At 37.1% G+C, this 27,699-nt stretch overlaps 3 protein-coding genes across 4 annotated transcripts in view; all 3 read right to left on the bottom strand.

Moving 5' to 3' along the window:
- The window catches only part of lamb2l (laminin, beta 2-like), a 58,329-nt gene extending 52,058 nt beyond the window's left edge, over positions 1-6,271 (bottom strand). The window contains exon 1 of the mRNA XM_067446396.1: positions 6,186-6,271. The gene's annotated coding sequence lies outside the window, so the exon portion shown is untranslated. The remainder of the gene's footprint in view (positions 1-6,185) is intronic.
- A 1,088-nt stretch (positions 6,272-7,359) lies between these two features.
- si:rp71-17i16.6 (uncharacterized protein LOC100148415 homolog) lies at positions 7,360-10,957 on the bottom strand. 2 transcript variants are annotated; one of them, XM_067447288.1, is made up of 6 exons: positions 10,863-10,957; positions 9,837-10,191; positions 9,585-9,676; positions 9,348-9,445; positions 8,368-8,468; positions 7,360-8,253 (listed from the first exon to the last, which is right to left on the bottom strand). In XM_067447288.1, exons 3-6 carry the CDS (start codon positions 9,650-9,652, stop codon positions 8,083-8,085), a joined length of 438 nt encoding a protein of 145 aa, XP_067303389.1. In that variant the 5' UTR covers positions 9,653-9,676; positions 9,837-10,191; positions 10,863-10,957; the 3' UTR covers positions 7,360-8,082. The 2 variants fall into 2 exon arrangements, with proteins under 2 accessions (XP_067303389.1, XP_067303390.1); XM_067447289.1 differs by lacking the exon at positions 10,863-10,957 and having other exon boundaries at positions 9,837-10,245.
- A 7,375-nt stretch (positions 10,958-18,332) lies between these two features.
- si:rp71-17i16.5 (phosphatidylinositol 4,5-bisphosphate 3-kinase catalytic subunit gamma isoform) lies at positions 18,333-26,288 on the bottom strand. The gene is made up of 11 exons (XM_067447287.1): positions 26,211-26,288; positions 22,892-24,828; positions 22,705-22,770; positions 22,370-22,595; positions 22,202-22,296; positions 21,614-21,760; positions 21,412-21,502; positions 21,052-21,182; positions 20,769-20,880; positions 20,345-20,502; positions 18,333-19,352 (listed from the first exon to the last, which is right to left on the bottom strand). Exons 2-11 carry the CDS (start codon positions 24,821-24,823, stop codon positions 19,095-19,097), a joined length of 3,216 nt encoding a protein of 1,071 aa, XP_067303388.1. The 5' UTR covers positions 24,824-24,828; positions 26,211-26,288; the 3' UTR covers positions 18,333-19,094.
- Positions 26,289-27,699: the final 1,411 nt, after the last annotated feature.

Below are 27,699 nucleotides of genomic sequence, written 5' to 3'. Positions count from 1 at the left end.
GTCTTGGTATACTAAAGCATTAGGAGTTCCTTTCACTGGAACTAAGGGGCTAAGCCAAACCCATGAAAAACAACCCCTCCACTAAACTTTACACTTGGCACAATGCAGTCAGGAAAGTACTGTTCTCCTGTCGACAGCTAAACCCAGACTTTTCCATCGGATTGCCAGACAGAAAAGTGTGATTCGTCCCTCAGAGAACACATTTCTGCTCTGGAGTCCAATGGCTTTGCATTGCACTTGGTGATGTGAGGTTCGGATACTGCTGCTCGGCCATGGAAACCAATTCCATGAAGCCCTTTATGCACTGTTCTTGAGCTAATTCGAAAGCCACACCAAGTTTGGATGTCTGTAGCTATTTAATCTGCCGAAAGTTACTTATGTGCACTGTGTGCCTCACCATGTGCTGACCTCGCTCTGTGATTTTATGTGGCCTACAACTTTGTGGCTGAGATGCTGTTGTTCCCAGTTGCTTACACTTTGTTATAATACCTTTAACAATTGACAGTGGAATATTTAGTAGTAAAGAAATTTCACGAATAGACTTATTGCACAGATGGCAACCTATCACGGTACCATACTTGAATTCACTGAGTTTCTGAGAGCAACCCATTCTTTCACAAATGTTTATAGAATCAGGCTTGAACATGCCTATGTGCTTGATTTTATACACGTTTGGCCATGGACGTGATTTGAACACCTGAGTTCAATGATTTGGATGGGTGTCCCAATACTTTTGGCAATATAGTATATTTTTCCTATAAACACAATGCAAAAGCTGCTCTTTCTCTAATCTTTGCATGCTTATCTTTAAAAGTTTAGTTACAATGGTGTTTGACCTGATCCCTGAATATCCTGACAGGGTTTAATGTATTATCACAACAATCACATCAAAATCAGCTAAGTATAAGGAATTAATCTACTAGTGGCATAGAAAAGCTTTTTGATAAAAGTTCCATTGAAAAAATACAGAAGCTTCTGAGTTATTAATTAAGCTTGTTAATGTTCAAGTTAACCATTATTGAAAAAACTGACCATTCAATTATGATGGATTATGGAAATTCCAGAAAACTGAGATCCCTAAGACAAAGCTGTGCCTATATAACTATATAGCAAGTTTCTTTTATTTCATGCATACAGGATGACAAGAAACCTGAGGCCGCATCAGGGTTCTGAGGAGATACTGCATGTGCATGATCAAAGAACTAATTACATGCTAAAGAATTCGTCATGTTGAACATGATGATCACCTTTGACCCTCCAAGAATGAGAGATTGAGGGGGAAAAAAACTGATCTTCCTAAGAGGGCCATTCCAAAGAGGGACATCCCAAAATGTTCAGTAGAGTGACGAGTGATGTTTTCGGAACTGTACAATTCCCTGCATTACTCTCAGAATGCCAGAGAGAGCTACATTACTACAAACGCAGAATGAGACAATTTATCAAGTCGTTTACACATTTCATATCAAGATGTAAGATTTATGAAGTCATATTCCCATGACACAACATAGGGTAGTGGAACACTTTAGTTCGGGGACCAATTCTCAGTCTCACTACACTAACATATTGGCTGTTTATTGGCAATTATACAACACATATTAATGTGCTAATCTTATTCTGCATGACCATATTGTACATCCCTTAACCCTACATCATACCTAAACTTAACCATACAACAACAACAAGAATGAACTTTTAACTATTAATAAGTAGTAAATTTAGTTTATTGAGCCAAAATTCATAGTTAATAGTGAATATGTGTTTTCCAAACCATTGGAACCAATACACAATTCTATATATTAACATTTTAAGTATTTAAGTAAACATTTACACAACAAAAAATTAGTAATTTGTATAAATATGTAATTATTTGTAATCGCAGTTAAGTATGTTCATGTTAGGTTTTAGAGGGCTTAGAAGAATTACACAGGTAACTGAATTCAGACAAAACAATTTTATTTCATTTTATTTTAGTACATAATACCCATACTTCTCTTCACTACAACATGCTATATGCATAAGATGGTGACGACTACATACTAATATATTCCCTATATGCTTGTAATGGCATTGTGACTCATAGCAATTCACTATAAAAACATCAAAGCACACCAGAAAGAAATTCTGTGTGAATTTGCCAATTATTATGTCTTATACACAACACTTTAGATCCATCATCCTTTCATCATGTCTGGCAGTAAAGAATACCTCAACTGACTGATGAGATTGCTCATTTGCTGCTTCAAAACCCTGAAATTCCCAAGCAATCACAGAACTGACGTTTTAAATAAGGCTCCATGGCCAGCGGAGCTATCATGAGAGACAGATATGAAGAATATATTTTGACAGCTTTTCCTACAGCTGCGACGAATTATTGCAGAGGCTTCAGACGTAATCTAGTATTTCCAAAACATGTGTTTAAACTAATCTCAAGAGTATCTGTGTTTGGGAGGGAGGATTTGCAGGTGGCATTGCTATGCACAACTAGCTATATAACAACTGGAGAAAGCTATCTGTTAACATTCATATTCATTTCAGCTGCTTGACTTACCAGTATCTACCAGGCCAGATAACAGGGTGTGAAGAACCTGCAGCCCTCTTAGAGGTCTAGGACTAATGGAAGTTCACTGTCACCCACAGCAATGAGGCTAAAGGTCAAAAGGGAGCCGATTAAAGCTGTAGTCAGAAAAAGGGATCGTTTCCAATGACTTAGATTTTTTTGTTCACTCAAAAATTGACGCGAGAGAACAAATCAAATTGGTTCTTGCAGAAGCTCAAACGTGCTGTGTAACACGAGAATGAACCTCATTGGTTCTCGCACGCGAACATGCTTGAGCTTCCGTTTGCCACAACTGATCTGTGAGTTGATTAGTGGTTGCATGTGATTTCACTTTTTTAACTTTAGTTAGTGTGTAATGTTGCTATTTGAGCATAAACAGTATCTGCAAAATTACCGCGCTGAAAGTTCAATGCAAACGGAGATATTGGGCCCTATTTTAACGATCTGAAACGCAAGTGTCAAAGTGCGAAACTCCTAAATAATTTTATTTGTTCTTGAATTAATAGACCTGACAGAAGTGGTTAATTTAATCAAAAATATCTTCACTTGTGTTCGGAAGATGAACGAAAGACTTACAGGTTTGGAATGACGTGAGGATGAGTAATTAATGACAGAATTTATTTTTGGATGAACTATCTCTTTAATATTAATTAAAACACACTTATAAAGATTATCTGTCATTCTGTAATCACCATCAGAGCATGCATGCAGGTTTCACAGCATTGACAAATGAAATGTGAAACACTTGACACACATACAGCCACTTCAAGGTCAATACCATACTGATATGTCTGATGTTTCAATGGTTTTGAATGAAAATAAAAGAATTACATCATTATGTGACAACACACTCATTAACTCCAACTACATTTGGAAAGTTGGAAAGATGCTGTCCTCCTTTCCAAATCTTTAAGAGTTTCTTTCTTTTGCAGAACACAAAAGAAGAAATTATGAATGTTGGTCAACAAACCGTTTTGGTGACTTCCATTATAAGCCCAAAAATAAAAATAAACATCAAGACATTTCTTAAAATATCTTCTTTTATGTTCCACAGAGGAAAGAAATGCATAGAGGTTTGAAAATGAAACAAATGCATTTTAAATCAACACAGCATTTTCTAATGCTGAAAGAAAGAAAGTGATCTGAGCTCTTCCTACTTTCAGGATAAAGCATGGCAGAAATGTTTGGCAACATGGAAGGTCTCTACAGGTGATAATATGCAATATATAAAATTCCCTTTTCCCAAGAGTGCAAGGGTAGGATTCAGTTTACATTTTAACACTACAATCAATCATATGCACACTGATTCTCTGCATTTTTTTCATGAATTTTTTGGGAACCAAGAAACCAAAATTCAACTTGACCTCATGCATCAAATTTCCTCTGTGCAGAATATTACATTACTTACATTTGGGGTCTTAGATACTCCAGATATTATACAATTAAATGCTTTGTAGTTGATATATTGTGATATATGTTTGAAGCGGATGTAGGGGAGCTCGGGGTACAACCTAACCGGGGTTAGTTGTAGTGTGCATGGTTTTAAACTTTCCACACATGCCATGGTGATGAAATTTTTAGTGTATTTACTAGTTGCCATATCTACATTATTTAGAGAAGAAAATAGTGCCAAATTTTTCAAAATCTTTGGAAGATATGATAAAGTAAATTTCTTACTTAAGTTTATTTTTCATCACTGTTTTTTGTGTTTATTTAGAATAAGACAAATCTGATATTATTGTAATCTTATATCTGTTATTTAACAGTTGAGATCATTTTTTAATGTTGATCTAACCAGAAGACCCGAGCCAGCACAAAGGAAGTGTATGTAAGATTGTGGCCAAAACTGTTACTGCAATTACTTTCAAATGACTGTAGAATAATTAAAACAAGTTTAAATGGGTAAATCTTCTACAGATATTTTTTATTCTTCGTTTTATTTTCTGACATACTCCAGTTATTGCTAAAACACGCTACACGTGCTTCTTGTGTGCATTTTGAGCACCTTTTGTGTGAAATCATATTTATTTTGTCCATCAAAAGTGTGCTCTCTCTTTAATTGAGCGTCAGCAGCGCAGCAAAAATAGGCTCGCCGCCGAACCCCCCGCTTCACTGCTGCTCACACGACGCTCCTGCTTGATGCTCACGTTCTGCTCCTGCTCCCGGTGTGAATACACTCATTAATTAACATGGGTGACGGAAAAAATTATGCGCTGCTCACGCACCGCTCACGCTTGCGGTGTGAAATGGCCGTTACAATGAGCCCCTATTACATTACAAAACGTTTTTTTGTTCAAATTGCTTAATTAAAATGAGCTAAAGCAACACATATTGTTATAAATTTTGCCCAAACTTAATTGATTTGTTCAAGCCACTTAAATATAAGTCAATTTGAAGTCAAACTTAATCCATTTATGTTGTGTTACACGAATGATTGTGTTGCATAAACTGAAACTGGGCGTGGCTTGTTAGTTCCCAGCATTATTTGCATATAACTAAATGAAGAGGCTTGATTGTATGTTATAGAGTTTAATTTTCAATTATGTTGGAATTATTAGAACAATTTTAGTTACAGGGGGTTACCATTGTGGAGAAGAGTGGAGCATTTGCTTAGGCTGTGGACTAATACGACTACTGTCATTATGTTTGCTGAAGGAGCTAATATTGTTTCGCTAGCTAGTGCAGTATTATAATTTAGTTATGTAACATTAAACTATACAACATTTAAAAGGATGAATGAATATATGAATTTGTATGTCTGAATCATGACATGAGTCTAATATATACTATTCACTTTGAAACGACTGAATTGAGTCACTTAAAATGTATTAATTTCATGATTTTGAAGTTACATGAACCTATTATGTTTGTTTAACGCAATTGATTCATGAAGGGCCGATGTACACAATTCAATCATGTAACTCCAACGCACTTTTTTTCAATGTATACTTTTGTTAATTATTTTGAAAAACCATGAGAAAAGGGAGAGTCAATGTTCAGAAGTTATTAAATATTATAATGTTTTTAACTATGGTGTGTAGCTGTATTTAGCCATGTGTTTTTTAAGGAAATATCTGAATTTCCTTTATTCCATCTTTCTGCATTGTGTTTTTAAAAAAAAAAAAATCAACAGAACAGACCATGATGGTCTGGTCAATCCCCCTTTTTAATATAGCTAGCTACTGCAATTGAACTAATTCTCAAGGACCTAGACCCACATGACAAATGATTTTAAATATTGGATTAAATATCTCTTTTTCCGTCTGAGTTCTTTTCGATTTCAATCCGCAGAGCAAGAGGTTTCAAAACGAGTCTATACACTAGATTGATGGAGACGATCCGAGCCCTCGATCCGTCTCGTTTTTTTACAAACATGAATCAAGTTATCTCTCAGTGACAGGACGGGAAATACATTTATTAGTAAAACAAAAAACAAAACAAAAACCAAACAAAGAAACAACAGAAAATGCGCAGCATTGCACATAAAATGATAAGTTCATGTAAACTATGGGTCTGTCAAGTTTCGATATAGCCAAGTTAAGAGTTTGACTGCAACGTTTAAACTTATTTAAATAAGATAAACGGTAAAGTGACAGTACATCAATCAAAGTTAGTAGTTGTAACTTACCTTAGGCTTGACTCTCATAAGCAGCTCCTTTCGCGAGCTGCGCGTCCGTCCACCTGTTCACATGCACAGTTCAGTGCTGAAGGAGGAGTCCACGCGGGTTTTCCCTCGCACTGTATTATAAACAGGTAAGTGTTTGTATGGCGACGTCATGTCTCGTGTTTTAAATAATCCTCAAGTGACAAGTTTAACGTACATGGCGTGGTGGTCCGAAATAAGGATGCGAAGTTTGCTTTGTGGGTTTGTTTTATAATCCACGTTCCAGTTCTATTCGACATTTAAACGGTTTCCAGGTTTGAGTTTTTATAGCACAATATTGTTACGTAGCCTACACTAGCCTTACGGCTGAAACGCCGCAAGTTTGAGATGACAGGCACGAGCACGCTTAATTTAAACGACGCATTAATTCGCTGAACATTTCATGTTTCATGCAATTTTATTTTTATTTTCAATTCAGAAATTACCAAAAGGGAAACTTTCAATGGAAGAAGTTGTTAATTTTTCTAATTCATTTCCACTAGATTGATATTCAGGCGTAAGTGGACAGGTTAGTCTTAATAATACGAGGCGGACACGTGACTTTTCACCTGTTAGCATGTATCCATGTTGTACAGTGAATGTTGCTTTAGTAAAATGAGTTCTGTAACATTGTTTGTCAATTTAATAATAAAGTTTTTTGTCCTGTAGTTGTTTTGTGATGTATATGCTATTATGTGTGTGTGCTGGTAACATTTCATTGAAAAAAAATATCTGATCTTTGCTCATACTTGTCTCAGTTATGATAGTTACAGTTAAGTTAGCCTACTCCACCCTTTTTATTTATATATATTTATATAGAAACCTTCCCATCTGAGATGAAACTCATTTCGTTTTCATTGTAATGCAGGTTAAGAGACTCATGGGCTATGAACATGAGGCGTCTTTGATAAGATGTGATGGAAAAAACATTCTAATGCATTAACATATGCATACTTGCAGTCAGAGGATTCAAGCATTACAAATTTAGGGCCTTCTTCCTGTAGGCTAAACACCTGAAAATGCTTGGCTTGCTGAGATGTACAGGAGTGAGGTACAGGGGAGATAAGCTAATGCACAATTTAAAAGAAAAATCTGTCAAAAATGTGTATTCATATCTTTATACTTTATATGCCAACACACATAGCCTAATAGTAAAAATGCGGTGTTGCAATGGCCATGCTGAATTGTTCTCATAGCAAATATTGGTTGTTTTCTAAGTAAACAGTTATTTAGACGTGCACTTTAGTCTAGTAGTAGCTGTGAGAATAAAGGCAGTGCGTAGAGGGTGAATGATGCATGAACAGCAGAGGCCAGGGGTCATTTAGAGTGGAAAGTGTAAGGGTTTCACAATTTGAGGCATAAGTGTGGTTTGTGGGTTGCGTCCCACAGAGATAGATTCACAGGGGGGGAATTTCTTCTAACTAAAAGAAAATATAACTGTGCATGATTAGGATAATTATAGGTTAGATATCAAATATGCTTTTCAATTCTAACTGCACAAGATTAAAGAAAATATAACCAAGAGGACAATATATAAAGGTTATAATATTGTTTTCATGTTGGCTAAGTAATATCTGGGTCCTGGAGCAAAAGCAGTTGAAATCCACTTGTGCTAGCTAGAGAATGAAAGACTAAAAGACACATTTACAATCTGCTGCCCCCCTGTGGTAGTGATGGGCAAGTACAAAGCCTACTGCAGTGCACCACTTAACTGACTCATTTACTGTACCAAGCCTGTACAAGTCTCCAATATGACAATAAAACAGTGAGTGCTGTAATTTAGTTAGTCAAGTTTGTGTATTGCCTAAATTGCTCAACTGAGTCATATCCCTGCTTTCCATAGTCAAGTCATGTTTGGTTTATTTGGCATTATGGGCAAAAATCATTTCAGTCCATTATTTATCCCATAGTCAAAAAGAGGGTTGTGTTGTAGAAGGAGGGCAGAGATGGCTTGGTTTTCCTGAGCACAGCGGAACATGCATTTCACCCTTGCTAGATGCATCAGATGGTCCTTTTTTATCAGTGTCTTCCAGTCTGTCACTCTTCTTGCAATCTGTTGAAGAAGAGCAAAGTATAACATTTCCGGTTGTCTCTTAGTAAAGACACATTTTAAGATTTCAGAGTTGACTGTGTGTTAGTAAGGTGTAAGAGAAACTCAGGAGTTGACCTCATTAGTGGTCACCATTGAGGGCTCTGTGTTTGATTCTTGCAGTATCTGTGCAGTGCGTTGTCTTAGAGCATCCCACAGGGCAACGGCACTCATGTGATCTAATAAAAAAGACCACACTAGTCATCTTAAATATTTCATTTTACATCATGACTTTTCTATAAAAAAGGTTTACTGTACGTTTTTCTAAGTTTATTTCTGTTGGATCCCACTGACTGGGGTAGAGATCATGAAGTTTAATGTGATCAGATCACTGAATTGTTCCAGTTAATTCAGCTCTCTTTTATTTTTTATTTTTGTATCAGATCGGTACTCAGTAACGGCCAATACTGAATCCCAGAATGGGAATCGGAGGAGAAAAAGGTGGAATTGAGCATCTCTATTCCGTAAAAATGTGTTGTTATTTGAAAAAGAAATGTACGTATACTGTCAAAGGATGCGTTAAAATGATCAAAAGTGACTGTCAAGACATTTATAATGTTATAAAAGCTTTTTATTTCAAATAAATGCTGTTATTTTGAGATTTCTATTCATCAAAGAATTCTAAAAAGAAATGTATTAGCCTATAGTTTCCACAAAATATGAAGCGGACAACTGTTTTTAACATAGATAATATTATAAATGTTTCTTTAGCAGCAAAGCATATCCGGGTCATTTTTGAAGGATCACGTTACAATAGACTGTAAAGATGCTGAAAATCCAGCTCCGCCATCACAGGAATGAAATATATTTTAAAATATTAAACTTAAAAACTAATTGTATTCACATTTTAAAACATTACCATATTTTTGATCAAACAGATGCAGCTTTGGTAAACATAAGACTTCTTTCAGAAACATAAAAAATCGTACAGACCTGTAGTGAAACTGCAGTGTAATCATAATCAAGTTTGCAAAATGATAATCTTATTGCACGTAATACTCAATAGTAAATTCACTTCTTATACAGTTATCCATCTGTAGAAACAAAAATATCAATACCTTTCATGTCGTCTTTTAGCTGGGAAAACCAAGGGGGTATTTCCTTTGAGCAAGAGGATGGGCTGAGGAAATACTCTGCAGCTGATTCATCAAACAAACTAAAAGACAGATTGCCAGCTGATCAAATAGTTAAAACAGTCAGGTAAATCATCTGAAAACGTGCTTCTTCAACTCCCACTGGATATCAAGTACAGCCGTCACTGAGGCCTACCACCATCACACACAAAAAACACATACCTGATGAGGCATCGCTTGCAGTCATCGTGGATCTGTTTATGTTCCAGCATCATGTTTTGTTCCATCATTCTAAAGGCGTTTTGGCAGCACAACTGTGAGCAGACAGAGGATGTTACCAAAATAAATCAAATACTCTACCTGCCCTGTTATGCCTTTTGTAAAATTGGCAAAAATGTAAGAAAAGCCTAAAAATTCAGAACTCATGACATCACCCAGATCTTCAAGACCAAAACTATAGACATATATTCTCACCTGTATTCATGCGGTCTTCAACTGTGACTTTCTCGCTTTACTCTTAGAAACACTGGGAGTGACATCCAGCTGACCGATTCCAGATCCGATTGAGAATGGCACGGCCCTACCGATATCACTCAGTTCAGGCAGCGGGTTGGTTGTGACATCCATGGAGATCCGGTAACCCAGGTGACAGAAAGCACCTGATTCCTCTAAGGAATGAGGACAAATAGAGTCCCATCCCTTCTGACACTTGCCTCTGCTGTCCAGGGATTGTGGGATAGTATGTGTTGGCCCAGAAGTGATGTGTGCATTTGTGTTTAATGATTGACTCTAGAGCTGCGGGTCCAAACACGTCCTGTTAATCCTAAAGCTGATGAGCGAACAAAGAGGGAAACTGATGAGACAAAGTAATGTTCAACACGCTCAGAAAAAAAAGGTGCAAAAGCTGGTCCTGGGGCAGTACCTTTTCAAAAGATACACCTTTGTATTGTACCTAAAGATAGCATATTAGTACCTCAAAGGAAGGTACATATTGGTACCAAAAGTGTATATTAGAACCTTCTTTAGGATACCATCCCTGTGACAGCTCTTGTACGATTTTTTTTTTTAGAGTGAAGGATGAAAGAGAAATTCTGTCAGAATGGACAGTCTGTAGATTTTAGACAACAGTGACTTCTGTACTCGTATTAAAAATAGCATGCTGATAATCATATAATCATCTACTGTATGATAGTTGTGACCACATACATAGATTTACTTGTCTGCCTGTTATAATTTAATGAAACATTGTAATAAAATATAAAAAAACACACATCAAAATTAATATCTGAATGGAAATTAACAATCAGAATTTTGATTCTAAGCTCTTGTCTTAGAATATTACAGGCTTTAAGATGAAGTCTTATTTTGTAAATTAACGTTGGAAACAGTGTGTATTAAAACGTTTCTTGACAAAAAGTCACCATTGTCTTGTTGGTGTTAAAGTAAATAATGCTCAAAAACCAAACGAAAGATACATGGCTTGTTTTCTGTGTCAAATACCTTTTAATCAATGTACTGCTTATGACATTCATCAACTCGATGCAACCTGGACAGATCTTCAGTGATGTTGCCTGGGGTCACGGAGTGGTCACTGGGTAGTCTTGGTCTCGCCCAGACTACCCAGCTGGGGTTGATCAGGCCCCAGCTCGTGTCCAGGTATGGTTCTCCTCTCCTTATCCACAGCCACCCTAAGGCAACTTCTGCCGACTCCGTGATCTCACTTATGGCCCTTCGCTTACTGGCCTCTATGATGCCCAAGATGTTATAGGCCCTCACGCCGTGCTCACCGCCCATTGTTCCCCTACTCCTCCACTGGCTTAGCGTATTTTGCCCTCTTCCTCTCATTGGCCTCCTCGATACGGTCCTCCCAGGGTACAGTAAGTTCCAGGAGAACAATCTTCTTGGAGATCTCTGAGATGAGTAGCATGTCAGGCCGCAATGTTGAGGTGGCGACAGCTTCTGGGAATTTCAGTTGCTTCCCCAGGTCAACTTCTAACTCCCAGTCTCATGCTGCTGCTAGCAGGCCCAATGAGGTGGCATTTCCGACCTCCCATGGTTTATAGGTTTACAACTTTTAATTTCACCCCAACCATTTCCTGTCTTTTCACCAGCTACAAAGTGGTCTTTGGTGTGGTCATATGAAGAGGACGCCATACCTTTCAGCACGACCGATTTCAAATGGTGCTAGAAAACCCCAGTCCACTCTGAACACCAGAGGAAATCAGTCACGCTACAAAAGGTAGAAGCATAGCGAGGGACTGTTTTTGTGTGGCGCCATTAAATAAGCTTTTAAATAAATAGCGCAAATGCATTTAAAGTTGAAAAAAATGCCAACGTCACTCACAATGTCTTCTAATGAGAGTCTTCTTCCTGTCTCATTTACTCATACTGATTTATGGATTGCTTCCAAAGGACCTTTCCATAGATTGCATGTGCATTGTTTTTGGTGGTCCGTGTGTCTCTGTGGTAATTGGAGGGCCCCTCTGAAGGACGCTGCAGTGTGTCATAGCAGCTTAGCCATGGACCATCAGTGTTGAAAAGAGGGGACCTCCCAGGTTCAGCATGGCAGTGGATCTGTGTGAGACGTGGGAAATAACCAGCACAAATACACACACACACACACACACGTTTGTCATTTTACTTTAATTGGTTTTAAAATCATGCACTTTTGTATATTTTATATTATTTTGATGCATGGAACTGAAACCTTCAGTCACTCAATTTTAAATGAGAAGATATAGATCTGGTTTCAGAGATGGGGCTTTGATTAAGCCAGGATTAGGCCTTAGTTCAATTTAAGTATATTTTATAAAAACATGCTTTAGAAAAAAAAATACTGGTGTGCTTTTCAGACAAAACAATGGCACTGACATATTTTAAGATATATCAGTTCATATTGCTTCAGTTAAAGCTAGATCAAATTTGCATTTCAGTCAGGGACTAGGCTTAAAGGGATAGTTCACGCAGAAGTTAAAATAGAATGTTTATCTGCTTACCCCCAAGGCATCCAGGATATGGTGTGTTTGTTTTTTTCAGTAGAATACAAATTAAGATTTTTAACTCCAACGTTGCTCGTATAATGCATGTCAATGGGGTGTTTTCTATGAGAGTAAAAACACATAGACATACGAATCCATATTAAACCCTGTGGCTCGTGGTGACGCATTGATGTCTTAAGACACAAAATGATCAGTTTCTGCGAGAAACTGAACAGCATGTTATTTTTTACCTCATATCAGACAAATCTCATCTAGTGTTCCCCAGTGGCATTACTTACATCGAAAAATATATAAAATATATTTATAAAAATATATAATATAAAATATAATATATATATACAGGTCCTTCTAAAAAAATTAGCATATTGTGATAAAGTTAATTATTTTGCATAATGTAATGATAAAAATTAAACTTTCATATATTTTAGATTCATTGCACACGAACTGAAATATTTCAGGTCTTTTATTGTTTTAATACTGATGATTTTGGCATACAGCTCATGAAAACCCCAAATTCCTATCTCAAAAAATTAGCATATTTCATCCGACCAATAAAAGAAAAGTGTTTTTAATACAAAAATAAGTCAACCTTCAAATAATTATGTTCAGTTATGCACTCAATACTTGGTCGGGAATCCTTTTGCAGAAATGACTGCTTCAATGCGGCGTGGCATGGAGGCGATCAGCCTGTGGCACTGCTGAGGTGTTATGGAGGCCCAGGATGCTTCGATAGCGGCCTTAAGCTCATCCAGAGTGTTGGGTCTTGCGTCTCTCAACTTTCAGATTCTCTTTCAGAATCAGATTTTCCATGGGGTTCAGGTCAGGAGAGTTGGCAGGCCAATTGAGTACAGTAATACCATGGTCAGTAAACCATTTAACAGTGGTTTTGGCACTGTGAGCCGGTGCCAGGTTGTGCTGAAAAACCAAATCTTTTCAGCAGATGGAGGCATGAAGTGCTCCATAATCTCCTGATAGCTAGCTGCATTGACCCTGCCCTTGATAAAACACAGTGGACCAACACCAGCAGCTGACATGGCACCCCAGACCATCACTGACTGTGGGTACTTGCCACTGGACTTCAGGCCTTTTGGCATTTTTCTTCTCCCCAGTCTTCCCCCAGACTCTGGCACCTTGATTTCCGAATGACATGCAAAATTTGCTTTCAACCGAGAAAAGTACTTTGGACCACTGAGCAACAGTCCAGCGCTAATTCTCTCTGTTGCCTAAAGTGGCTTGACCTTGGGAATGCGACACCTGTAGCCCATTTCCTGCACACGCCTGTGCACGATGGCTCTGAATGTTTCTACTCCAGACTCAGTCCACTGCTTCCGCAGGTCCCCCAAGGTCTGGAATCGGTCCTTCTCCACAATCTTCCTCAGGGTCCGGTCACCTCTTCTCATTGTGCAGCGTTTTTTGCCACACTTTTTCCTTCCCACAGACTTCCCACTGAGGTGCCTTGATACAGAACTCTGGGAACAGCCTATTCGTTCAGAAATTTCATTCTGTGTCTTACCCTCTCGCTTGAGGGTGTCATTGATGGCCCTCTGGACAGCAGTCAGGTCGGCAGTCTTACCCATGATTGCGGTTTTGAGTAATGAACCAGACTGGGAGTTTTTAAAAGCCTCAGGAATCTTTTGCAGGTGTTTAGAGGTAATTAGTTTATTCAGATGATTAGGTTAATAGCTCGTTTAGAGAACCTTTTCATGATATGCTAATTTTTGGAGATTTTGGGTTTTCATGAGCTGTATGCCAAAATCATCAGTATTAAAACAATAAAAGACCTGGAATATTTCAGTTGGTGTGCAATGAATCTAAAATATATGAAAGTTTAAGTTTTATCATGACATTATGGAAAATAATGAACTTTATCACAATATGCAAATTTTTTGAGAAGGACCTGTATATATATATATATATATATATATATATATACAGTAGATATACAGTAAATACTGTGTGTATATATATATATATATATATATATATATATATATATATATATATATATATATGTATATATAAACAAACTAAAATGCTAATTTGAGCTATAGATTCCTCATTAGTGCCTGTGCAGATCGTCAAATGAGGATTCTATGTAAATATTTCTATGATTGCGCCAATCTTTTGACCTTCTTACTGCCACTGGGGAATACTAGATAAGATTCGTCTGATATGAGGTTAAAAATAACATAAATACTGTTTGGTTTCTCACAGAAACTGATCGTTTCGCGCCTTAAGACATGCGTTGCCACGAGCCACAAGGTTTAATATGGGTTCCTATATGTGTTTTTTTACTCTCATAGTGGCTCTAATAGAAATACACCCCATTTACATGCATCCAAGAAATGGTTGGAGTTATCATTTGTGTTCTACTGAAGAAACAAACACACCTACCTAATTTTCAGACCAGCACGGCCATGCGTGAACAGATGGGCTTAAGAGAATTTTGCTATTAAAACCACATGGCTCTAGATGTGAAAATGATAACTGCGTCGCGTCACATTGCACCGGGTGTATGATAGGGCCCTATATGTGCAATGTCAGTAGCGGTATATGAACTTGAGGCACATATAAAATCAAACAACATATACTGAAATTAATTCCCCCAAGGTATCTGTTCATTCAAATGTAGTTCAATATACTGTAAAACTATAATGTATTTGAAGACACCATGGCGATTAGCATTTTCTGAGCCACTTTAAATTAAGTCTATTATGAAGTATTATCATTTTATACAATGCACTTATTGTGTATATGCATGTTTTTACATTTTTGCTTAGATTTAAAATACCTGCATGTAAATAATTAATTATTGTCATACATTTGATCCATTTTAACCTAACCATACCACTCAGCCTGTCACTAACTTCAAAAGCAGCAAAAGTGTCTTGCAATATAACATAAACATATAAATACATTGTACCTAACTGAACTGTGAGTATAGTAGTTAAAGACAATAAACATGACCATGTTTTCTTTGGGGAGAAACTTTGATTCTTTTTTTTTTTTTTTTTTTTAATGATCTCCCATCCAGAATAATAGGGTTAAATTACTGTTAAATCTCCTACAATCCTGGCTTTTTTACGATAAGGGGAAATTGGGGGCTTGTCTGGCTGGTCTGTCTAACATGAACTAGGTCAGCGCTCTGTTCTGTCCTGAAAACCATTGCTGCTCGTCTGTCCTCCACGTGCACTCAGTAACCAAAACTCAAACAGATATGAACTGACTTGCCCATTGGCACACCCATATCGGTAATTACTGGAGCTTCTCAATTATAAAAAGCAAGCTGGATCAAACATGGTTTTTTTTGAGGGCGTGACCTCAAGGAGAGCACATGGCGATGGGATTTGACCACAAATCCATGTGGGTTTAAAAGCAGGGTGTCACACAGAGGACTTAGTGTAAAGCAATGCAGCAGTTCTGAATATGGATTACTGTAATTGAACCGAAAGTCCTAAAGGGCATCAAGTGTAAAGTATATTATTTGAGTCACAATGTTGATAGTAACCAATAAATGTTAGCTTAAGTTAACAAGAACCATATTTTATATAACATATTTAAATAATGTTATTAACATATATGTTCTGATCAGCTGAAAGGCAATGCATTTGATAAATATATAGATACATCAACTTTTTAAGTTATTGTGAATAGTCTTACCTTTCGATTAAAGTGCAGTAAAAGAGATTCCGAATTCTGTAGTGAAGAAAGGATGGTCCCAAGAAAGATACACAGCCAGTGTGTGGGGTGACCATGTGCTCATCCTTCATCTATGTGTGTGTGTGTGTGTGTGTGTGTGTGTGTGTGTGTGTGTGTGTGTGTGTGTGTGTGTATGTGTGTTGTGTGTGTGTGTGTGTGTGTAAGAAAGAGGATGCGAGGAACAGTGAAATAAATGAAACAATGAATTCAGTGCTGTTTTAAAAGGAAAACATGGTTAAAAATAAGAATCTATTTTTAAAAAATACCTTGATTATTAAAAAACAAAGGAAAAGACTGAATGAAGAACAGCATGATGTGAGGATGCAGTGGATGAGAGATGAGAAGCCTAGAGAAGCATGGAGGCTTGTCTGTCTGGAAACAGTCTCTCAGACAGACTTGACAGGCCCCCACCCATGCCCCCCAAACTGCTGGCTTTGAAAACACCCCTACACCCACCAAACACCCCTCCCCCCTTCTCTCTCTCTCCCTACCCTTACCAACAGCCATGGCAATTCCACAACGTGGCCTTTGTGGGGAGAATTAAAAAATTGTATATTGCCTATTTAATACTGTAAATACTAAAACGGTTTTATCTCAGAGTCTATTGTTAACAAGCAATGTGTTTTTAGGTCTGTTGCCTCATGACCCAGTGCATGTGAGGTGAATATGGGCCAGGGTGCCCTCTAAAGGCCACGACTATAAATAGCAGTATGGTACTGGTAAATGAGCATGGTTACTTTGTATGCCTGCACAATCTCATTTATCGCCGTGTCATTCTTATTACAGTACTGTCATGATACACTGATGGTCTTTCTAACAGTTAAAGCGGTGGTTAAATGCGATTTCACATTTTTAAACTTTATTTAGTGTTTAATGTTGCTGTTTGAGCATAAACAGTATCTGCAAAGTTACCGCGCTGAAAGTTCAATGCAAACGGAGATATTGTCTTTTAAAATGATGGCAGTTTATTGCCTACAAAAATGGCCGATTTGGACTACAACAAGCTTCTTCCCGGGTTGGTGACATCATAAACCCTTGCTAGTCACTGCAGATGTGACTTCTGCCCGTAATGGTAAGGGGCGTGGCGTTTCCGGACAACTTGTGCTTGGCACTTCAGCCAATAAAAATACATCAAACTACATTTGGCCATCTAACCAATCTAAGACCATCGCGTTTTTCAGAGGGATGGGCTTCATAGAAGCAGGAAGCAAACGAGCTGTTCAAAGAACAGTGGAGACAGTGGTGTGGAATAAAGGTAAAATATAAGAAAAATGCAGCATTTAAAAATAAAGAAAGAAGAAGTATTAAGACATGTTATACCGCGCCCCATAAACACAACCAAGCCTAGAAAGAAAAAACACGGAACCACCCCTTTAAGATGGTCTAAATTTATCTGTGATTTGGGACATGTTTTTTGATGATTGTTGAATGGAAATAAATAACATGATGTAGCAAACAAAGGTTTATTGTTTATATTGAACACAACATTTTTCTCCATGTAATTTGCATGATAAAATGTACAGTATAGTTATTCTAAAGTTAAAATTGTATCCTCAAACCTTCCTAATTTTAGTGCATGATTCATATGGACCAATGGTAAATGATTTTTGTTGGGATTTTATGATTTTGACACCTCCTGAACACCATTCACTTTCATGAATGGAAAGAGCTACATGAACACCCTGACAAACATCCCCTTGTGTTCAGTGTAGAAAATAAAAGCTGCAAAATCAAAATCAATTTTTGAGTTGAGTAAATGACATAATCTTAATTTTTGGGTGAACTCTACCTTGTAACACTTTACACTAAGGTTTCACTAGTTAACATTAGTTAATGTATTAACAGAGCTGAGTAGATTACTTACAAACTGTAATTGGTTACTGATTCCAAATTGCATGACAAAAATTGTACTTAGTAACATATCCATTGCATTGCATCTGACAACTTTTAGATTATTTTTAGATTTTTAGATTACTTTTGACCTAACTTGTTTATCACATTGATTTGAGAAGAATTATCTTGTACTATATTGATATTAAAAAATGTATGTTCCACTCTTTGTTATCAACAACATGAAGTGCATGAAATATTACACATTATCTCAGGGCTTCAAAAACTGTGGTTCGTGATGGAACTGCGGGGGTTCGTGAGAAGCTATTAAGTAATTAAATTAAACATTTTAAATAATTTTAAATTAAAAACAATAAAATAAAACACTACTAAAACATTTTTAAACAATTATTTGTTTACCTGCATATCATGTGATCCATTAACTTAGTTGTATTATTTATTATTATTATTATTATTATTATTATTATGAATGACTTAATTTAAATAATACTTTTTAATAATTTTATTATTGACCAAACTTCTCAGGGGTTACTTCAAGTAAATATATTCAAAGAATATTCGGAATTTCAGATAAAAGCCTTCCAAAGACATTAATACATGGTTAAATAACTCACTGAAACTAATTGATAATTCCAATAATAATTGTGTTAATCAGTTGATTAGATATGCAATGTTGAGAAAATCAATGAATTATGAATAATTGACTGCCATTTTGAGAATAACATGTAATCAATAAAAAAGTCTGTAGTCTTTTCTGTTGTCTGAATGAGCATTTTAAAATGTAATATAATCGAATTATTAATTATAAGTACTTCATTTTTGGATTCTGATTATGTAATCCAGAGAACATGTCAGTTACTACCCAGAACTGTGTATTGACTAACATGAACTAACAATGAACAAAATATTTTTATTATATCTTTAGTATATCAATATTTTCATTAATGTTAGTTAATAAAAAATACAGCCATTCGTTGTTGTTCATGTTAATTTACAGTGCAAATACAACTTTTGATTTGAATAATGTTTTAGGAAATAATGTTCATCATTCTTTCAACTACTCAAGTAGTTAACATGAAATCTTATTGTAAAGTGTAATTTAAGTTGAATTATAGCATGCAGAAAATTACTCTTTGCTAACTTTTATTATCTGTCAAAAAGGTACATAGTTTCCTCATGTTTTCTATTTAATGCCTGCCATCAAGTGAAACCACCAGTTTGCCTGCACAGTCCAACCCTTATGCTCACAAAGTGCAATCTGTTGCAGGAAGTGATTGCGAGCCTCATCCTCCCCTTGATCCTGTTGCAGTGCTGTACGTAGGTAGCGCATGTCCTGAGACATGCTGAGCTCAGGGATTCCCGTGAGGAGCATTAGAGAGAAGAGCGTGACAAGAAGGCGAGACTGGGCCCGGAGGGACAGGTAGGCATTGATGCAGGTGTCCTAGGGAAAGAACAGATACTTGAGGCTGTAGTATTTTGTTGACTTGTTCAAATCGTGTCTGCCTTTTTTTTTTAACTAGTTACTGTTACTGTTACTGTTTAACTAGTTACTAGTTAGGAGAAACAAATTCTTCTTGGATTTTTGGTGCTACCTTAAAGGGTTAGTTCACCCAAAAATGAAAATTATTTGATTAATTACTCACCCTCATGAAATTGGACACCCGTAAGACCTTCGTTCATCTCCGGAACACAAATGAAGATATTTTTGTTGAAAGCTGAGGGCTGAGAAAGGCTTCAGATAGGCCTCCATTGGCATTCAGTAGATTCCCACTCACAAGACCCATAAAAGGCACTAATAACTTGGCGGATAAAGTCATTATTTTGATTTTTTTGCGCATAAAAACTATTATCGTCGCTTTGTAAAAATATTGTACAGCCACTGTAGTAAGATGGACTTTTTAACAACATTTTTAGTGCCTTTTATGGGTCTTGAGAGAGGAAATGTACTGAATGCCAATGGAGGCCTATCTGAAGCCTTTCTAAGCCATCAGCTTTCAACAAAAATATCTTCATTTGTGTTTCGAAGATGAACGAAGGTCTTACAGGTGTCCAACGACATGAGGGTGAGTAGGCCTAATTAATAAAAATAAAAAATTTTATTTATGGGTGAACTAACCCTTTAATTTAGTGTTATTTATGATTAGCTTTTGCCTTTTTTGCCATATGCTTTTGTCATTTAAAAATATATATTTCTTTATAACTTAACTTTTTTTTAGTTTGTCATTTTAGTACTTGAACATAAATGGATTTCACTTAGATGGTGCAGTAGCATTTCTAATTTTTGTTTAGGTTTTCAATATTTATAATAATAATAATAATAATATGTAAAATTCATATTATTTCAGCTTTATTTTTGCCGAAAACTGTTTTTTAATAGTTTTAGTTAACAATAACAACATTGGTCGCAAGGCCATGTAACACTGAAGAACGTACCATAAATCTCTTGAAGTAAAGGCTGGGACGGCCTTTCACCCTGCCCATAACGTACAGGAAATCAGGGGTCAGGACAAAGGGCACCCTTTCTCTGTTCACCCCCATGAAGCTCTTAGTGTTGCCCAGGATATGGCCGAAATCAATATGGAACAAGTTGCCTGAGAAAAACAGAATACTTCATATTTGTTAGATGCTCTGGTGACACTCATTAGTAAAACACTATTCATGCCCATGTTCTGTGCTATTGAAACCTCTCTAAAAATCTTTCCATAATACTCTGGGCATTTTAGATGGATGGCAGAAGTCAAATACATGGCATAAAGCGTATTTTAGTAACCAGCTGTAACGAGATCATTTAATAGATCATTCTCTTTCAACGTGTTTACATCAAAATTTATTTTTTATTATTAATATGTTCTTTTACCTTGATCAGTGATCATAATGTTGTCGTTGTGGCGATCACCTATACCCAGCACATATGTGGCCACACAGTAGCCGGCACACGAGTTCACAAACTTCTCCATAGCTTGAAAGTGCTGTTTCACCAAAATTCAAGTCAAGAGTAAGAGAATCATCAGATACTTGCTTATCAGACTGTAAAGACATCTCATAAATCATAAATCAGATCTGGTAGAAGGCTGTTGACTGAGAAAGGGAGGCTCACATGATGTTAGTGTATAGTGTATTAGTACACTATATCTGCTTACTTTTTCCTGGAGTGGGCACTTCCTCTGGAGCCAGTCATATAAGGCATTGTTTTTGAAAGCTCCCGCCATACCTCCCTGACTCTTCTGAACTGAGGCAATAGTGATAGCATCTCGCACAATCTCAATCATTCCTGTGTCAAAGACAGACATACAGCTAGATGAGACAACAGACACTTGATCACTTTGTTGAACATTAGGCAATGTGTGTACAATGCAATTCAACAGAATCAATTATCCCTGATTGCTGTGTCAATATGATATATTTTTTATTATATTTTTGCTTTGCTGTCAATATTTGCTAAGTGCTCTCACTGAAGACTTTACTGATTTTATAAGAACAAGAGTGAGATTGATCATTACCTATGTTATATCCTGTTGAAATGCATCCATAGGGCACCAGGTTCAAGTCTAAACCCTTTTCTTGCCAAATTGAGTCCATGACCACAAGAGTCTGGAAAACAACATTACAAATTCTTTCATTTCTTAATTGATTCAGGTTTTAGCTGCTAATGAAAATTCATATTTCATATCAAGTCATATTTTTGAATAGTTGCTAGTTTACCTGGATGATGAGCATGTCCTGTCGGAGGTCATCTCCATGCTTAAAGATGATGCCGACAGGAGGAGAGGCTGGAGCTTCTGACTGTATGCAGGAGAACTCAAGCCAGAGTGGCTTTTTCTTAGAGGCCATAACCTTACAATCTTTCAGCTGTGTGAGGCATAGTTTGAGTTAACAGGATAGTTCACCCAGAAAATATGTCGTCATTTACTCACCTTCATGTCATTCCAAACCTGTGTGACTAACTTTCTTCTGATAGACACAACTGAAAATATTTTGAATAATGTGTCAACTGGTTTTATCCAGACCTTTGTCCAATTATCTTGTTTTGTCATACATGTTTGGAATGACATGAGGTTGAATAAATAATTTGAGAATGAATGAAGGCCTACAAACAGTTTATGTTGTTACCAAGTTCCAGTTTATTTGGGAGTAAACCAAAACCTCAACATAGAGAGGATTTAAAATCCCCCTCTAGTTAATAATTTGATCCTTTAAAAGTCATCTTTGATCACCAAAAATTTAATGGGGAACTTTAATTTTCAAGCATATACTGGAAACTATATCCATAGATAAATATGATCGACTCACTATGATACTTCCTGCTCTGACACGAGGATCAAAAGGCACCTGGAAGTCAGTGGGTAAATTGCACTCCTCCAATAACTCCTGCAGCTTCTGTGGAGCTGATGCACATGACAATGTAGATGAATATATAAAACACACAATGTACAAGGGGAACAATTGTTTAAACTTTACCTGTTGATGGAAGGTCTGTCCTATCTGGGTAGAGCACCTTCACTGCTAGAGCCACATCGTGAAGGCAATTGACGACTTGTACTTGACGCTGGAATTCAGTCAGCATTGCCTCTCCACAGCCCAAAAGGTATGCCTCCAGGATAACCGCCATACGCTGGCGGAAAAATGGGCATCCTGCCACCTCACTTCGCAAATACCAGAAAAAGAAGTGTCCAATCCGGCTGCTCTGTGTTCCAGAAATGGCAACAGTACATGGATTTAACCTTTATCTTTTGACAGGTGTAATATATTATTATTGAAAATTAAAGAGATGTGAAAATGGAAACATGACTCACTCTTAGTGCTCTTTTGAGAAGAAATCTTGCCAGACAGCTATCATGATATGGTTCGACTTTAAGGGTCTACAGAAAATAGCATGCTTTATTGGAACTCACAGTTGGAGATAAACCCTAGAAAGAGCTCTTAGGGAGGCTTAGGCACAAGCATTATTCTATAGGTCAGTATACTTTTATAGCAATTTACCTGAACCAGCTGCAGCAGGTACTTAAGTACCTCATCATTGGAAAGGATGTCTAATCTTTGAACTGCCAGTTTTCTGACCTTCATATCTGCAAAATCCACACTCAGGAGCTCAAGGGCCACACACAGCTCTATGTCTTCTGGCTCCCAGTGACTCAACAGCCAGTGGACATCCTGGACCGCAGTGGGTGTCATCCAGTCGACCTTCCGAAGAAACTGAGGTAAATTTGAGGCATAGTGGATACTTTCTTCTTTTAGCCTCCTGAGGCAATCTGTCTTTGTGAAGGGTGTTGCTGTAGGAGACTTATTGGATTGGGAGGAGAGCCTGGATTCTTCTGAAAGGTCCAGTGTAGAAGAGCCTGAGATAGGAGATGTACCACTAAAAGAGGAGCTCTTGCCATGCGGCAGGACAACAGGAAAGCTGTAGCGATCGAGCATAAAGGTAATTGCCATTGATTTAGCTACATCCGGGTTGGTGGCGGTAGACAGCTTTTCCGCTTCGTAAGTGAATGCCTCCTCGTCCCATTCTGGAAAAGGCCACATGTGCAGAGAGTGTGGACCTTGGCTAAGAAGGGATCTGTGGTCAATCAACTGGAGGTTTACAAAGTATAGAACTTTCCCTTTTCCCTTCTGGTAATCTGATACTTTAGAGGAGTTCGACTTTGTGTCCTTGGTTGACGTGCTTTCTGTGGTACCGGCATTAATTGTGAGGCCTAATTTTGCTCCGTGAGGGATATCTCTGATCAGAATATCAAATTCTAGCCAGGTGTTCCACAGGACTTCATCAGTAAACTCTTTTCGAGTTGAACATACCGATGACACAATCTTTCTACCATATATTATGGTGGCTTCCACATGAACAAGTGGAGGTACTTTACTTGGTAGTTCTGGGATGTCAAACCCTAAGAGTTTAACCCTGAACTTTCTATCACAGTCCCACATAGAAACCATCACTATGTCCTCTACTTCTTTCCCTTTAAGGGAAAGTTCCTCGTGGGAGTATGAGAGACCCGTGAGACTGTCCACTAGTGGCCAGTACTCTGTACTTACTGTGTTATCTGGAAGGGATGAGACAGCAATCACTGAGAGATGAAGCTCCAGTGAATTTTTAAGGCAGTGCCCGACCCACAAATAGTCTGAGAGCTTAAAGTCTCCACACAAGAATTCCTCTCTACCACACACCTTGAGGACATGATCAACAGACCATCCTTCAAATGACAGGTCCCCCTTTGGCAATGATTCCCAGAAGATCTTGAGAAGATCACTGGGGGTGTGTGTCAAGTCAGCTTTAATGGTAATGTTTGAACTATTATAATAAAGAGTCACTGAAAGTTTCCGCTGAAGGTGACCTTGCTGGTCATTTGGGAGCACTATGGAAGTTGTCCATGGTTCAGTGGCATAAGCTATAGGATCCCGTTTTTTCAGTTCTTCCCTTCGCGGCGTGGCAAACTTTCTTCGGGTATAGCCTAACTCACTTAAACGATTACTGTCTGAGGAGTCCAAATCATAGCCCATTAGTTCGTTCAGAATGCCCTGAAAGTGAATTCTCTCCTCGGAGGCAGTTTTCTGAGCCAAAACATTGACACAGACAGTTTGAAGACCATCAGTACCCTGAAACCAGGGCGCATCCAGGGTACGCAATACCTGAAAGTCGTCGTAAATCTCATACCACTCCTCTTCCTTATGGTATAACAGACTGTATCGTTCTGGGTCCAGAAGTGCAAATGGCTCCAAAAGTCTGTTATTCTCCTGTACTTGCATACACAGGCGCACACGAAGCTGATGGACGCTGCATTGCGCTGGGAGTTTGATCTGAACAGGTTCCTGGCTGTCCAGTGACAGGAATCCTTCCCTGGTAGGTAACTTACAAATAAATACAAGGCTGTTATCGGAGCAAGATTCCTGTTTCTGGTGTGCATCCCATTTGTTCTCCATGGATGCTGGAATGGAATAGAGTAAGCATGAGCACAAGTTTAGTCATTTCAAAACAGAGTATCTTGTGCTTTTTGTGACACAGAAATGAATTATACCATCTAGGTTGGGATGAGGGGTAAGTTGAGCCATTTTGTTTAAAAGAAAATAGTTAAACTTTGTCATAATGCTAAGGTGCCTTGAATGGGCAAAGGCAAGGGCAGTTTCTTAAGTTTACCTTTTTATTGTTTTTAAAGAGTGTGACTACTGTGATATGATCACATATTTTAGCATATTTTCATACAATAAAATATTTAAAACCTTGGTAGAGGTTGTCTTGGTGAGACTATTTTACATTCCAACAATGTTGCTGTTAAATATGAGTGTTGCTTCCTCCTTGCATTTCCCCATTTTTGTGAAGCTAAATGTTTTCTTTAGGGCAAAAAAAATAAAAAATAAAATCATGGAGAATTTTTGTTAAAATCAAAGTTGATTTTCTGTATGGTGTTTGATTTTACATGATTTTTTTCATATTGGTAAATTGCCAACATAAATAATTGGCTCAGTGGTCCAGTGCTGATGCTCATGTGCTCACTGTTGATGCTTTCAATGGTGCACAGGGGTCAGCATGGGCACCCTGACTGGTCTGCAGCCCCATACACAACAAACTGCGATTCACTGTGTTTTCTGACACCTTTCTATCAGAAACAGCATTAACTTTTTGAGCTTTAGTAGCTTGTTAGCTTGTCTCCCCACGGGCATGAATAAGCCTTGGCAGCCCATGACCCTGTCGCTGGTTCACCAATTTTCCTTCCTTGAACCACTTTTGATAGATACTGACCACTGGAAACAACCCACAAGAGCTGCAGTCTTGGAGATGCTCTGACACAGTCATCTAGCCATCTCTATTTGGCCCTTGTCAAACTCACTCAAATGCTATATATATATATATATATATACATTTGTGTTGCCATGAAAACCACTGGACTATGTAAATAAACGACATGTGCACCTTACACCCACATTAACACTATATCATTTTTTACCCCACTCTCTCTATTATTTATTTAGCTTTTTTAAATTACAAATGTGAAAAATAATGTATTATTATCCTTAACCTGTATTAAAAAAAGAGGCACAACTAGTATATTATTATTATTGTTATTATTATTATATAATGGGTTCAGGAATATAGCTACAAAGGTTTTGCAAAACACAAACTGGTTCTGCCAGCCTTTCAAGAAGAATGTATCAGTCTTGAGCATTGTCCCGTCGAGCCAAGCAGCTAAGAGAAGCAACGACCTACTGTGAGTACTATATTCCTCATAAAATTATTTTTACAACATGTTTAAAATACAAACTAAATGTCAACTTAAGTTGCATGAATATTAGTAAAATTGCACTTACTTACCTCTACAGCCTGTATGTCTTTGGTTTTAGGTTAGTTTCTGTGGCTAGTGTGTGAGCAACCGTTCAATTTCCCTTACTGTAAAGCATCAATATGAAGTGACTGATTGCACAACGACTCATTACTTCCTCATTCCTTTGTCTATGTGCACCTGAGAGGAAGAAAGTTTTAATCACTCCAGACTTGTTTTCTCTTGCTGGTTTCATGTAATTCAGAATTGATTTTCCATGACCAAATTATTTTATGTAAATAGTTATTTTTATGACTTATACCATCTATCTGTATATAAACCAAAACTGTATTTTTAGTTTAAGTGTTTATCAGGAACTCTTATCATTAAAAGAACATCTTGTAATTCATTTAAAATGCATCTAAAGCGCTTGAACTGAATGACTCAGAAATAGTAAAGATCTGTTACTCTTTTTATCCACTAGAGGGAGCTAAACAATAATAGTAGACTAGTTGGTAAGCAAGACCTAATGTGGTATATTACAAAGTATTGCAATCTTGTAATACTTGCATTGTAAGCTATTCTTTATTCAAGGTTTCTCTATAAGGTTACTCTATTCTCTCTCCTTTAAATGAAAGAGATTGGTTTCACTTCTGTAATGTGTTCAGGAAGCATTCAGTAAAAATAGAATGTGTTTTTTAGCAGATAGCCATCAGGCAAAATCAAGGTCTAGCATGTTGAGCTGACTTGTTTGTTTCATGGCATAGAGATTTGTTTGCACAGTAATATTACTCATGCAGTTCACCTTGAATAAATGTAAGGATCTTTTTGTTTACACATGGAAATAGTCTGAAAAGTAGGAAGGTTGTGTTTAAACACTCACTGGAAGCGTTTATCCAGATCACAAAAGAAGCAGCGGGCCTAAGGGTTATTGATGCGTCTGTGCTTTTTGTACAGTTATAGGGTCCAATGTATCTGGTTACCATTTGCAACAGTTTATTAAGCACGGGAACTGCAGGTAGAACTGTACATTTCCAAACTGATGTATTTTAATAAGGGTATGAAGTTGCATTACATACTTTTATGACTTGGCAACAAATAATTATATCTTTTAGCAAATATCTTTAATTTCTACTCAAATTTTAATATAAAACAATCAACAATGTCTTCATAGTGCATACGTAAGCTTTTTACATAGATGGCAACATTGAACCGGACAATTTTTCCATTTCGATTTTTCAAAAAAAAATTGTCACAATAAACAAACAAATAAATACTGTGCATATAAATACACAAATTTCTAAATAAATCCATACATATACATACACACATAAATTCATATAATTCAATAAAAACTGTATATATTGAATTTATCAATGAAGTGTTAATCTCTGCAACAGTATCTGCCATTATGAACACCTTTGCTCATTTTCGGTTAATGCTGAATATCTACCAACATTTTGTTTAAATGTCAAGATATACCTTTTAAAAAGTTCATCTTTTTTTTATAAACAACCTGTATTAACAATGAATAAATATAAA

This window comes from Pseudorasbora parva, chromosome 6 (assembly GCF_024679245.1).
Source record: "Pseudorasbora parva isolate DD20220531a chromosome 6, ASM2467924v1, whole genome shotgun sequence".
Lineage (NCBI taxonomy): Eukaryota > Metazoa > Chordata > Actinopteri > Cypriniformes > Gobionidae > Pseudorasbora > Pseudorasbora parva.
The sequence above is the reverse complement of the archived record's forward strand: the minus strand, read 5'-3'. Positions and strand labels throughout refer to the sequence as shown.

What these genes read in the sequence shown, in the direction of transcription:
- si:rp71-17i16.6 (XM_067447288.1), bottom strand. Translation starts at nt 9,652, where the DNA reads ATGATGGAACAAAACATGATGCTGGAACATAAACAGATCCACGATGAC. An exon ending in GCTAAAAGACGACATGAAAG is followed by an intron (nt 8,469 to 9,347) that starts GTATTGATATTT and finishes CTTTTTTATTAG; the next exon opens with ATCACATGAGTGCCGTTGCC. An exon ending in CAATGGTGACCACTAATGAG is followed by an intron (nt 8,254 to 8,367) that starts GTCAACTCCTGA and finishes CTTCTTCAACAG; the next exon opens with ATTGCAAGAAGAGTGACAGA.
- si:rp71-17i16.5 (XM_067447287.1), bottom strand. Translation starts at nt 24,823, where the DNA reads ATGGAGAACAAATGGGATGCACACCAGAAACAGGAATCTTGCTCCGAT. An exon ending in ACCTGCTGCAGCTGGTTCAG is followed by an intron (nt 22,771 to 22,891) that starts GTAAATTGCTAT and finishes TATTTTCTGTAG; the next exon opens with ACCCTTAAAGTCGAACCATA. An exon ending in TTCAACAGGATATAACATAG is followed by an intron (nt 21,183 to 21,411) that starts GTAATGATCAAT and finishes TCTTTGACACAG; the next exon opens with GAATGATTGAGATTGTGCGA.